The sequence below is a fragment of the Strix aluco genome, chromosome 14 (assembly GCF_031877795.1).
Source record: "Strix aluco isolate bStrAlu1 chromosome 14, bStrAlu1.hap1, whole genome shotgun sequence".
NCBI lineage: Eukaryota > Metazoa > Chordata > Aves > Strigiformes > Strigidae > Strix > Strix aluco.
Window position 1 is genome coordinate 18,427,738 of NC_133944.1, and position 13,486 is coordinate 18,441,223.

The window sequence follows — 13,486 nt, forward strand, 5'->3', positions numbered from 1 at the left end:
TTTCTTTAACTGTACTTTTTTTAAACTAAAATGACTGTTTGCACTGAACAACAACTAAATCTTTCTTGAAAGAGACACTGTGAAATCTGATATGAAAAACATATCTTGATGGCTGATAATGCACTTCCAGGTGATGCAAAATAAGACCTCTAAAATTGGGATATTCAAAAATGAAAACTTTGTGAACTTAATTTATTTTTAGGATTTTGCCCTGAGTTTCAGTACCTGAGTACCAGTTAACATGGCCAGCAGGGACAGGGAAGTGATCTTACCCCTGTACTCAGCACTGGTGAGGCCGCACCTCGATTACTGTGTTCAGTTTTGGGCCCCTCACTACAAAAAGGACATTGAATGACTCGAGCGTGTCCAAAGAAGGGCAACGAAGCTGGTGAAGGGTCTGGAGCACATGTCGTACGAGGAGCGGCTGAGGGAACTGGGGGTGTTTAGTCTGGAGAAGAGGAGGCTGAGGGGAGACCTCATCGCCCTCTACAGCTACCTGAAAGGAGGTTGCAGAGAGCTGGGGATGAGCCTCTTTAACCAAGTAATAAGCGATAGAACAAGAGGTAATGGCCTCAAGTTGTGCCAGGGAAGGTTTAGACTAGATATCGGGAAGCATTTCTTTCCAGAACAGGTTGTTAGGTGTTGGAATGGGCTGCCCAGTGAGGTGGTGGAGTCCCCATCCCTGGAGGTGTTTAAGAGTAGGGTCGTCTTAGTGCTGAGGGATATGGTGTAGTTGGGAACTGTTAATGTTGGGTTGATGGTTGGACTGGATGATCTTCAAGGTCTTTTCCAACCTAGACAATTCTGTGATTCTGTGTAACAATGAATCATGGTTTCTTATGCTGTATTAAAATAAAATACATGTCACCATTCTTTTAAGGATTTTTTTGTTTTTTTCTGAGTTGTGAAGAGACCTATTCCTTATAGCTCAGGTCTGACAAAACAGGGAAAATGTTAGCATAGAAATTTGAAGTTTTTTTAGCTTAATTCTACTTTCAAACAATAAGTAACCCTTAAGACTGCTTACAAAATGAACTGTAGAAACTGGAATGTATGCCTCAAATGAAACCAAATAAGATTGGTTTCATTTATAAATTTCATTCATAAAATAAGTCCAGTAGCCACATGAGTAGTAAACCAAATGAATGTATGGAAGAGCATCATGAAATTAATAGAATATTCTGCATCTATCTTGGATCTTTCTAGGTCAGCTACAAAACATATGGCAAGAATTGTAGGTTCAATTAGATCAAATTGGAACATAATAAAAATAAAAACAAGAAAGAATCTCATAGTTTGAACAGCTACAGCAACCTTGCTTATATTACAGGCATGTCACCTTTCTTGTTTTGATATATGGCTCAAAGATGTATATGGTAACATAAAAATAGGTCTGACTTTTTGTGCAAGAATTAATTTCTCTTGTAGGATTCTAAGGTCGAGAAAAATTTAGCACACGTCACACTATCCAAAAGGAAAGATGCATTTACGGGTCACATAGTGGACTGTGACTCAGAAGCATGAAGTCAAACTCCAGCTTTTCCACAGGATTACAATTATGATATTGAGCAATCTGTACACTTTCCTCACCTTTCTCGTTCATTTGGGTTGTAGGATGCTTAGGGAAAGTATGGTTTTCTCTGTATTCTTAGTGCTGAACATAGTGGAAGTAAGCTTTTAACTGGGATCTTTAACATTCGTAGCGATAATAATATGAAAACTCATAGCTTGTTGTTAACCATCAAAGCACTTCTGTGGGTAAGGGCAAGGAAAAGTGTAGAAGAGCTGGAAAAATGTAGGAGAACTTAACAAAATGATTTTTATTTTCTTTTCTTAAAAAAAACCCCAAAACCAAAACACAAACACATGCTTTTCAGTCTTAAACTAATGTTCAAGAAGAAGCTCTTCTTCCTTCTGAGACTCAGGCAGCTTACTGTTATGTCTTTCCTGGTCCTGCTACATCCCCTCCTGTTTGTTCTCTTCTTTTATCTGTTGCTGCTAAGAGCTGCTGTGTCCAGCATCTTTTTCTTCTTCTTATCTTTGTAAACCCACAGTCTTGTGGAGCTGACATGAAAAGAGATGAAGCCAAGTGGCCCAAGTGGCATCTCATTTGCTCAGTATCAATAACCCATAACTATAGAGGATAATGGGAACAAGACAAGCAGTGAAATCAGACCTGTTCAAGCCTTAATAGAGTTTAGATACATTCTTTCTGCGTCATATAGAATTATACTTTTTGTGTAGTGTTTGTGTGCATGCTAGGTATTTTTAAATATATGTGATAATCATAAGCATCACAAACACTTTTAAAATTCTTATGATGGCTATGAAATGTTACTTTAATCACAGCTGTAGATACTACAAGTTCCATGATGCTTAAATGTACTACAGATGGAGAGGAAAGAAGGGTGAGAGCTTGAAGACAACAAATTGGCAAAATAGAAGATCATATACAGTTTAGTTTTGTAGTCTGTCTTTCCTGGAGAAGCCTGCCTTGCTCCCTTAACGATCCACCCCTTATAAAACAGTATTCTTTGAACATGTTGGAAAGGGGTGTTGGATTACATGAGATGAAACTAAAAAACCTACAGTATCCTGTCAGGTATGGAAATGTGCACTCTGAACAAAACTAAGAAATTCCATTACAAGTCAAACTTCACTGACATCCTCTTTCAATGCATCTTGCCTGATGAAACATTTTAGAAATGGACCCCAAACCAGAGGCTGAAACAATGTAATTTTTAAAGCCAGTTATGAACAAGAAAAAGTCTGGTTAACAAGGCAATACACAACTATCTGAAGTACAAACTATCATTTTGTGATGTAAGTGGCAGTTTGCTTATCAAGGGTTCTTACTGCTGATTTCTAACTTTATTTTGTCACTTGGGTCATCCTGTAGGGTGATTGTCTGTGTTGAGTACCACCATTAGAAATGGAAGCATGTGTATATTTAAAATTATGTGCGTAACATTCATATGAAGAATTGAGCATCAAATGTGCTTTTTCTTTCGTCCTGTAGTTGCTGGTAATGTACCTACTTCTTTCAGAGTGAACAGTGCATTGACCTTTAATACTTGCTGTCAGAGTTACAACGCAGAGTACATGATTACTCCCCCTTTCCCATCCCCCCAAAACAACAAGGTGTCCAGTGTGAACCCAGCTTTCACCCTGTGTTCTGATCTCTTAATGCTTTCCTTATGTAGGACATAGCACAAAGACTAGTCGGAGATTTAAAGGTGACCAAACTGTTTTCATGTGATGTGTCGAAAATGTGTTTCCACTTCCGGATTTATTCTGAGATATCAGTGTATTGGGGTTTTTTTAAGGTAGAATCCTAAGTATACTGTGTAAAACTTAATGATAAAATAGTTCTTAAGCATGTAATTTTAAAACACAACCCAAAGGTAACATGCCTCTGACTTGGCTGGCAACAAAATGTGGAAGACATTACCTCTGCAGTTCAGGAGGGGAATACAGTGTTGTTACCTTTGTAAAATCTGTGCGCTTCCTTTCTAGTGCATGTTTTCAGGCATTTAGTTGTTTTACATCATATTGTTATTTCCCTCCTTCAGGTTGCAATAATTGGAATTTCATGTGTGTGATACATGTCAGAAATTCAGTATATTAAATGGTTTAAAAATATGTAGTAATAATGTTTTTTTTAATATTCCATAATAGCATATGTAATGTGGTAATTGGTTAATCTGACCTGAGTATGTCCAGTATACAGAATTAGTTAAAGAAATACTGGGATACTGCTATAGAACTGTTAGTGCTCTTTCTTTTATACGTATCACTTGCATAACGAAACAAATCATGCAGTCATAATCTTTATGTGTCACAATTTATAATGCTCTGTCATTATTAACTATGATTGTGAAAGAATACTTATGATTCCCATCAACCTATACCACACATCCAACTGTAGCCTATAGCTGTAAATCCTTAAAATTTGCAGTTACTCATTTCAGTAGTTATTCTTTATAAGGATTTTTTCACTGTACTGTTCAAAGGCTACAGATAGAAAGCAGTGATTGAAACAAAAGGGACAGTTCAGGACCTCTAAAGGAATCGTTTCAGGCTTCTGGCAAGCTCAGGCAAATTGCGTTTATCAAGTTCGTATTCAGTTCTTTTAATGAAAGCTGGGATCCAGTGTTCTGTCATGGGGATTGTAGAGGGACATTCAAACAGATCTGGGATCATATTCAAGCTTTGGTATTTAAAGTTAAGTATGTAAATACTATTACCAGAAATTATTATTATCTGTAGGTACTGTTATTCCCTCTCTCTAGGAAGCTAGGTTTTGGAAATCATAAGAATGTGTAAAGAAAGGGAGTTAGCTTCACAGTAAAAACTCACAAGAAATGGTGGCAGGGTTTATAGATAAACTAAGATTTATTATGTATAAGCATAAAATTAGAATAGACTTCCTTTTGTGTTCCCCTTTTTAGTAGAAACAAATGATGCTATAAAGCCACCTCTTCAGTGTTGTAGGATAACAATGCGTAATGATGCAAAAGTCCTAACAGTTTTCATGCAGTAGAAAATGTGCATACTGACTTACTGCCTAGTTTGTGGTTTTTAAAGAAACCTTTTCTGGATTTTAAAATTAATTTCCTGAAAGGCAGGTTTAAATCTGACTTGGAAGTATATAGTGCTAGTAAAGTGGTTTTGAGTTGTACCAGAAGGAGCCTGCAGATGGATTGTTGGTCAGTGTGATGCTTTTGTGTTGGTGGCTTTTATTTGCTTTTAAAAGCACTTTGAGCATAAGCTATTATGTTAGTAAAAGTTTTGATAGATCAGTTTTGTGCATCCATATGCTCTTGTGCCATTGTCTCATGCCTTCAGATTTCAATTTACCTATTTTTTTTCCTCACAACACGATCAGTATCTACCTTTCTACATCTGGTGACTTAACTGCTGCACAAAAGGAAATAGGTATAGTGAGTCGCTTAGATCTTCACACATGCTAATTGATACGTGATAGACTCACATTACAGCCTTTTCTTACTAAGGGCATTAGTTAGCATCTGGGTTTTTTTTCATTTATTAATTAATTTTAATGAAATACATAGGAATTTAGTCTATCTAAGAACTTATCCTCTAGCCTTTGTCCAGTTTGCCAAACAGTCTCAGCAGCAGTTAAAGCAGATTTACAGGCAACTAGTAAAAGGTGTGATTATGTGATACTCACTTCCTTAGTGAGTATCCAAGCCTTCTTGGAGTGGGAAGCAGTATTTTGTATACAAAGCAAGATACTGCTGATTTACAGTGTTATAACTTGCTGGGAGCTGTTGCCTCCACACACTGCTGGATTCAGAACTCCAGCTGGTACCAGAGCTGGTGTGGTCAGAAGAGGATATGAGGAAAAAGGATATTACAGGTGGGGAGATGGGGAGGAAAATAAGGTCAGAAATTTTCTTGTCTCTAAAAGGGGAACTTTCAAATAAAATAGAGGAGTTAATTGGCATGCATTGAGGAATGTGAAAATAGAAAGGACCAGTACGTCAAGGACTCTTTTGAAGATAGAGGTGCAGCACAGCAGAATGTTGGCCTTTTTTTGAAAATTTATATTTTCATTTTGTTATTTTTGCCTGAAAAATTGTTGTTATATAAAACTATTTCAGTTTATCATGTAGCCCTCTAGAATTCTGTACATCAGAATGGGACTGAGTGGTCTTTGCAACCATTGCAAAAAGACAAGGTGCTTTGTTACTGCTTGATATTCTATTGTTTGTATACTTAAAGGTAGCATTATCTACAGATTCATCAGGGTAGCTTATACATTCTGTTGATTTCTGCCAGAATCCTCAGATCTGTTTATTTATAGGTTTGCCCTGGTGATATTCTCTGGTTACAGGCCACTAGTACGTATCCACAGTTTGTGCAATATACTGAAATATGAAAATAAAGTAACAAATACTGGCATCTATTTCTTCACCGTATTCTAGACTCATGCTTGATAACTTGTCAGCTTAATCTTGTCTGTTCTTGAATATATGAAATACTTTGGTTTCTGTAAAAAGAATAATTCTTTTGCTGTTTTTGTTGTTTGGTTGTGTTTTTTTCTCCTTTAGTGGAAGACAAAATATTCCAAGCTGATATTCAGAAAATCTGATACAGTACCTGAAGAGCTCCATCAAATGGTACAAGAAGGCTTTCTGACCTTGCGAAAACATGATTGTTTCTTTCAAGATCTTGTAAGGATCAAAGGAAAAGATTTTGTTACCCCAGTGTCTCGCATATTAATTGGAAATCCAGGATGCACTTACAAGTACTTGAACACAAGATTATTTACAGTTCCTTGGCCTATTGAAGGTTATGATATAAAATATTGCAGTCCTCAAATACATGATGCTTGTAAAGCATTAATCAGACTGAATGACTACTTGCATATTGAAGCAGTCAAGGCATTACAAGGACAAAATTTGTTTGAGACCAAAGAAAGTAAAGATACTACTGTAATAGATAGGGAGCAAAATTTTGCTACTTCTCTTACGGAGAAGGGGTCAGTTTCAAAAGATCAAAGCAGTTGTTGTGTACCAGAGGATGACTATGTAAGTCTAAAGAACAGAACATCTTATAATGTGACTTTATTAAATTATATGGATCCACTACAAATGCTGTACTTGAAACAAGAACCTTATTTTGGAATGGGGAACATGGCAGTGAGCTGGCACCATGACGAGAATCTGGTTGAAAGGTCAACGGTTGCTGTGTACAGTTATAGCTGTGAAGGTGAGTGATGGGAGATAGGAGTTGACTGATGATATAAATATATTAAACCCCTGAAGCTCTTTTATGTTGCCTTGTGTGTACGTACATAAGCACACCTGCATGCTAGTCTAGATTTGTCACGTGCTTCTGAATATATTGTGCTACTTTCTGTATTTAAGCCCTATCTTTTTTTCTACTAAAACCCGTACAAAATATACCTGTGTTCACTGTAGTGGGCTTATCAGTTGTTCTCCAAGTAGATATAAAAATTGGTATGATTAAAATCTTGACTAAGAGCCCAGAAATCAAAATCTGTCAAATACCTCTTTCAGGTTAACTCATGTGCATATTTTCTATTCTGTAAAATGCTTCATTGTAGTTGAGATCACTGCCTTTATTGTATCATTCATCATATACAAGCTCACTGCTGCTTTATGCTGATTTTACTACTCTTCTTTCTTTGGAAAGATCATTTTAGGTTGGTTTTGTATAAAAGTATTACTGTATTTACTTGGAAGTATATACACTTTGTCTAGGCATGCTGTAGTGCTAATGCATGTTTTATGGAGGACTTGCCAACATTTCTGTAGTTGGGAAGGGTGGAAATTTTCCATTAAAAGACCTGTTGTCTGACAGGCTTTGCAGGCTCTTAGTTATTTAAAAAACATTTAAATGCAGTATTAAGGGGAAAAAAGTGTAGTTGAAGAGTCGTTAAATATTTCATTTTTAGTTTCAATTGCCTTTCCCATTTTTATCTTTATTTAAGAACAGACATGAGGATTTTTATTTTTTCCTAACAATGTTTGAACAAAGCCTTGGGTTTTTTTTTTTAATGGCTTCCAGTTTTGGAAACATAAGATTAGAATTTAGACACTTGATTTGAATTTGCAAATGCTCTGTTATGTTTCATAATTCACAACTGGTTTTTGGTCCTTTCAAAAATCCTTTGATGTTTGCTTCAAAACATGGGAAGAATTCACGTTGACTTCGGTAGGTTTTGGCTAAAGACCATGATGTAAAAATAATAGCTTATACTTTCATGTGCATTCTCTTGTTAGTTTTGTTATTAGTTATGAAAAAATGGGTCACTTTGTTACTTGAAGTTCAGCTGAAATCATCATATTTACAGTTTCCCGGACATAGAACATCAACCGGCTTAGCAAACTGAACAGAAGAGATTCCCTGACCAGTAGAAGTGTCATTTTATTCATGAACTTTTTCTGTCCTGTTTGCCAAAGACACTGGTATTTTCTGTCCAGTAATTATTTTTTTTCAGTAGTGCTGTAGATAAATATGTTTTCATTAACATTTTAAGTTAAAGAAACGTAAACATGAACTTGAAGTAATAATACTCTGTGTGAGGATTTATTGTAATATGCTTTAACATTTTTTACTTTAACATAAAACTTGCTTGTGGAGGGGAAAAAATGAGTCTCTTTAAGTTCAGAGAGCTACAAATTAACAAAAAAGAAAGCTGCTATGTTTATCCAGATTTGTCACTTGATTTTGTTTCTTCAAGTTCAGCAAGTTAGGTAAAAAATATGCTGTTTTAAAACCACTGCAAATTCTGTGGAAGATTTGATTGACAAGGGTAGAAAGAAAGATTTGATCTATTTAGACAAAAAATTATTTTGATATCTGTATGTACTTAATGTTTTTGCCACACACAAGATTTTTTCGTAAGTACACTTAAAAGTTCATATTTTTTCCTGAAGGATTTAAAAATAGACATGAAAACTTTGAAAAGCTAAGAACTTTTCAGTGAATGAATCGATCATTCTATCATTTACATTTACAAAAAAATACAAAATTACTACTTCAAATTTTTGAATTTTTGCAGTGATTCCAAAAGGTTTTGGTCAAATTGAAATTTGATTATATATTTGGGGGATTTCTTGGCAGGAGGTGGTGATACTAAAACTTCACTGTAGCTGGAGATAATGTAGAAGATGTTTTTTTGGGAAGAAAATTATTTATGAAGTCAGACCTAAATCTGAACAAAATTGAATGCCACTTGATAGCTTTTGCGCATGGCTTAAGTTGATTTCGTGAACTTCAGAGGGAGTTTAAGGTGCCTGGCATGGCTCCTGAGCATCACGAGGAAATGCCCAGTAGTACACCTTCATGTGAAAACAGTTCTCTCACATCTGTCTGTGTTCAGGTTGTGGTTGTCGCTGTATATCCCTAAATGAAGCTGTATTTATAGTTGGCCTACTTACTAATAATTTGGAGGAGATGGAACCTGATTGTAGTTTGTGAATATGGCATTGTAATTTAAGTGACAGTAAATACCTGTGTATGTTGAAGTTTTCTACCCAGCATATCCAAGAGGAATAATTAGCCTATTTGATTTTAGAGAACTAAATAGGTTGTCTTATGCACTTCTGATTTCCTGTTTATAGCTTTCAAATGCTGGTGTTTATAAATGTATCAGTGCTTATAGTGTTATTCATTCCAGTTCCATATCACTTTAATGTGTTGGTGGTTTCCACAGTTCACAAAGACTGTCAGTATTTACTATATCTCTCACCAAACTCTTCGTAACTGTGAAGCATGAAGAGGTTCTACATCTTTTTGAAGACTATTATTAAGTCTTTGTAGAAGCATATCTTGAGTCCTCTTCCCGTTTTTCATAAATATATTTGCTTTTTACACCAGTATCTTTTATTACTTACTCCATTAATTCATTTAGTTCATTTACTAGTGAGTTAGCATTGAATTCTCACTGTAGTGTATAGCAACTATTACAGAATCATTATAGAATACATAACAAAAAGAGTAGAGGTGCTCAGAATTTTTTTGATGGAACAATTTTTCCTTAGAATATGTCAATTAGATGGATTAGTAATTTTCTGTGGGAAGTTCAAACATAAATTATTTATAATCATAAATGTTGATTTTTGTTAAAACTAGCTTTTCTGCTAGGTCTTGCACGTGCTTTTTGTCAGCTCTCTATTCCTCAGATTCTTACTGGTCTCTGTAGTACTGCACACACTGAGGATCTGTGGCAGCTCCGTGGCATGGGGAAGCTAGGGCTTCAGAGCTTCATGGCTAGTACCAATGTGTCCTGCCACAAATGCAGAATCCCCAGGTTTTCAGATTCTGAATAGCAGGAGCCATAGGAGTCAAGCAATCTTACTGCATGCTGGCAGCTGTTTGTTAGACTGTTTAGACATGCATAACGCAGGTTACATGGTTTTCTTTTTAATTTAATTTGCATTTCTATATCATTATTTGTTTGGTACCTACTTATGTGATTAAATAGTATTAAGCCAGATAATACTGTAATTGAAACAACTTTATTTTCTTGTTCACTTGTTTGGTGTTTGATGCCACAATGAAAATTTAATGTTTGAAACTTTTGATCAGTATTAATGGGAGTAGAAGCAGTTTTTAATTTGCCAAAAAAGAAATTTGAGAGCTAACGTAAAGATATTGGAACAAGCCAATATTCTAATTAGTATCACTGTTCATTTTCTCGTTTCCAGTGTCAAACTGTTTCAAAGCAACTTCACATGAGGTACATTTCTAACAACAAAATAAGACATTTTGCTTAATGTTTAGCTGAATAATATTTGCTTTTATTTATGTTAAAATGAAATGCATTACATTACACTAGATTAAAAGTATGTTATCAAGTGATAAGAATAGGCCGTCACAAAAATTTGGGAAATTTCCTTTTAATGTGTATACTGCATGAAAGTGCATGAGTGGCAGTCATGGTGCATATGCAGAACTGAATACCTTACAGAATGTGTGTTCAATTATACTGTCAATAACACTATTTGGAACTAATTTACTTTTCAGAATTTACCATGGAACAGGAATTCCAAATTTTGACCAATTTAGGATTTTTAATAACACAGTAGCTTACAAATATCCTAGCACATGAGAGCGTTAAGGTAAAAACTTGTTCAGGATTTTAATATGGTAAACTAATAACCCATTTTTATTTCCTGCTCTATTTATAAAGTAAACTGCAATTCAAATACTGGTGGAATAAGGGCATTTTCAAAAATTGGATTTTATCCATGAAAATTTCCTAATGAACAGCTTTCCCTCAGGTCTTTGTAAGTTTTGTAGGAAGTTTTACTGCTTAGCGGAGCACTAGTTGGTTCTAAAGATGTTCTTTGAAGTAGAGACTTGTTTCAGTTACCAACTTAGAGATGGAAAATAATGTAGTCACTGAAAGTGTCCACGTTTCTTTTACCTGGCTTTCCCACAAAAAATGTTTGAGGTTAGATAAGTAGTTTTCTCTGGAATTCTTTACAGTGTCTGGTTTGTCATCTTGCTGTAAGGCCTACTTGCTGTATAAATCTCTTTAAGTACTAAACAACTGGCTTAGTTCACTGACAAGGTGATGTTGAAAGGTTTAACAAATTTACAGTTAGTTGCAGTAATGACTGATCTTGAAGGAGCTTTTATTCTTGTTTCTTTTGTAAAATGCTGTTTGTATTCTTTCACACTGTGATGTTAGATGCATTATCCTAGCATTAACTCTAATGAAAGCTATTTAATTTTTACAGTAATTGCGAATAAAAATAATTGAGATTCACTACAGACGTATGTTTCCTCACTAGGTTAAAAAAAAATATATCCTGAAACTAAAAAAGTTGTTCAGCATTGAAGTCAATCTAGATTTGTAGTTGACCAATAATCCTCTTTATGTACTGCTTAATGGATAGAAGTCATGAAGTAGATGTTTGTACAGGATGAGAACAATTATATTAAATGGGTTTTAATGTCAATAATGTAGTAGAAATGTTGCTTGTTGAAGGAATAGAAATGGTATGTAGAAAAATATATATTATTTCTTAAGAAATGAATATGTGAGCAAAATGGTCACATCTGTAACTTGTAGGTTCTGACCAGTTGGAATTATATTCTGAGAGAATCACAAATTTGTAATGATCTGATTACTCTCATAATAATAGATTTGAATCCTTGTTTTCTAAACAGAAATCATCATTTGAATTAACTATTGTTGTGGGGTTTTTTTAACCATGCTCTGACTGATTTGATAAAGTCTCCTTCAAGCATGAAGTGATGGCAGAATATTCTTTGTTCTTATTTTAGTGCTTTTGTTCGTGATATATTTGGACACAGTATTCCAAATATGAATTGATAAGAACAGTGTTGGCAAATCTGGTTTTTGTTTTTGTGAATGTCAGTTGCAAGCAAAAGCTAAAATGTTAGTATAGTTTAATTAACCTCTTATGCTATAGCTTTTCAGTAATAAGATAGAAGAAATAACTCTGGGTGGATACTCATTCTTTCCCACCAGCTCCTGAAAAGCAAAGTATGCTCTGCTTTTTTCACTTCTTGCATATAACATATATAAATTGCTATGGAAGACTGTAATAATGTATATATTTCATTAATCGCTGAACATGTGCCCAAATTATTTTACATTCTGGAATAAATCAATCAAGCTATAAAAAATTATTTTTTCTGTATCTGTCTAACAATGATCCTTTGGATTTAATGACAAACTAGATGTTTACGGTCCTTCTTGTTTTTAGCAATGTGTTGCCAGTGATTCTGTTTAAGAAATCATGTTTGATTTAAGATTACATTTAGGATGTAGTTTGGCATCACAATTTGACTTGAATAGAGAACATTTAGGTTTCAGAGTGTCAGAAAACTCTCAAACTCTTTTTGAAGATTTTTGGTGCCAAATAGCAAAGAAACCTTTCAAGGCTTCTTTTGCTTTCTGTGCTGTGGAACAATGACCAAACTAGATCCAGGAAAACAAGATTCTTGTTGTTCTGAACCTAACCATGACCTAAACCTGATAAGATCAGGTCTTAGAGCTGCAACATCTCTGAAATTTGAGCTGACTAGTTAGAAGCATAATGTTGTGGCCAATTTTCTGCAGCTACATTCTCGCTTTCATGGTTTTACCTTAATTACAGGTTTGATGAGGTATTGTTGTTATGTTGTGGTACGCTTGTTACCTGGTTGCATCATTTCAGCAGGGATGCAAGCGTAAAGGTTTCTTGCAGGCCAAATTCTATAAATCTTTAATGAACAGAATTCAAATTTGCAGATAAATTTGATTATATTTCTGTTAAATACTGCTACATTTGACCAGTTCTATATAGTCTACTCCAAAATAAATACATGTTCTTAAGGTGCTGCATATGTGGAAGATCCACGTGATTTACTTTTGAATACCTATGGTTTAGATGCATCCAAGTGTTTTTACTTTGGGAACTGTAATTATATCAATGAATATACAGCATTCAGTCATACTTGAGGTGTGACATAAAGAATTTAAAAACAACTTCTTTTTATGTAAAAGTTTGTCAGTGCTACCTAGAGCACAAACGTGAAGATGTCTTTTTTTTTTTTTTTTTCCTCTTGCTGTAACTTTCAGAATAGCTTGCATTTAAAAGCTAGTAGCAGCTTGCTTCCATTTGTTACCGAAATAACATGGTAGGAGCAATCAGTTTCAATTGCTGCTGATAATTATAAGGTGCGATAACTGTGAATATAGAGAAAAGGAGACTGTGAGCTACATTTGAACTCTGTACTTAAGCAATAAAAAATTTATCAAACTGCAAAAAATAAGTCATTTTAACGAGCACATTCCAAAGGTGCTGGATTTATGAGGAGACCCCAGGAAACTTTGATTGAAATTGCTGTCTCTGATTGTAGTTCTATATTTTATTGGTGCCATATTGTGAACAGTGCTGCTGCCAGAGTGAATGGGAAAGCAGCATAACAGAGAGAGTTAACCCAGAAAGGTTACCTCTCTTTATAATAT

The 13,486-nt window shown here is 34.9% G+C and overlaps 1 protein-coding gene across 11 annotated transcripts in view; it reads left to right on the forward strand.

Annotated features, from left to right (window-relative positions):
- The window catches only part of FTO (FTO alpha-ketoglutarate dependent dioxygenase), a 257,836-nt gene that overhangs the window by 47,155 nt on the left and 197,195 nt on the right, over positions 1–13,486 (forward strand). For all 11 annotated transcript variants that reach the window (XR_012625144.1, XR_012625143.1, XR_012625145.1 and 8 more), the window contains one exon: positions 6,078–6,738. Coding sequence is in view for 8 of the 11 variants with exons in the window: in XM_074839987.1 (XP_074696088.1) it covers positions 6,078–6,738 (661 nt within the window). In the remaining 3 variants the exon portion in view is untranslated. The remainder of the gene's footprint in view (positions 1–6,077; positions 6,739–13,486) is intronic.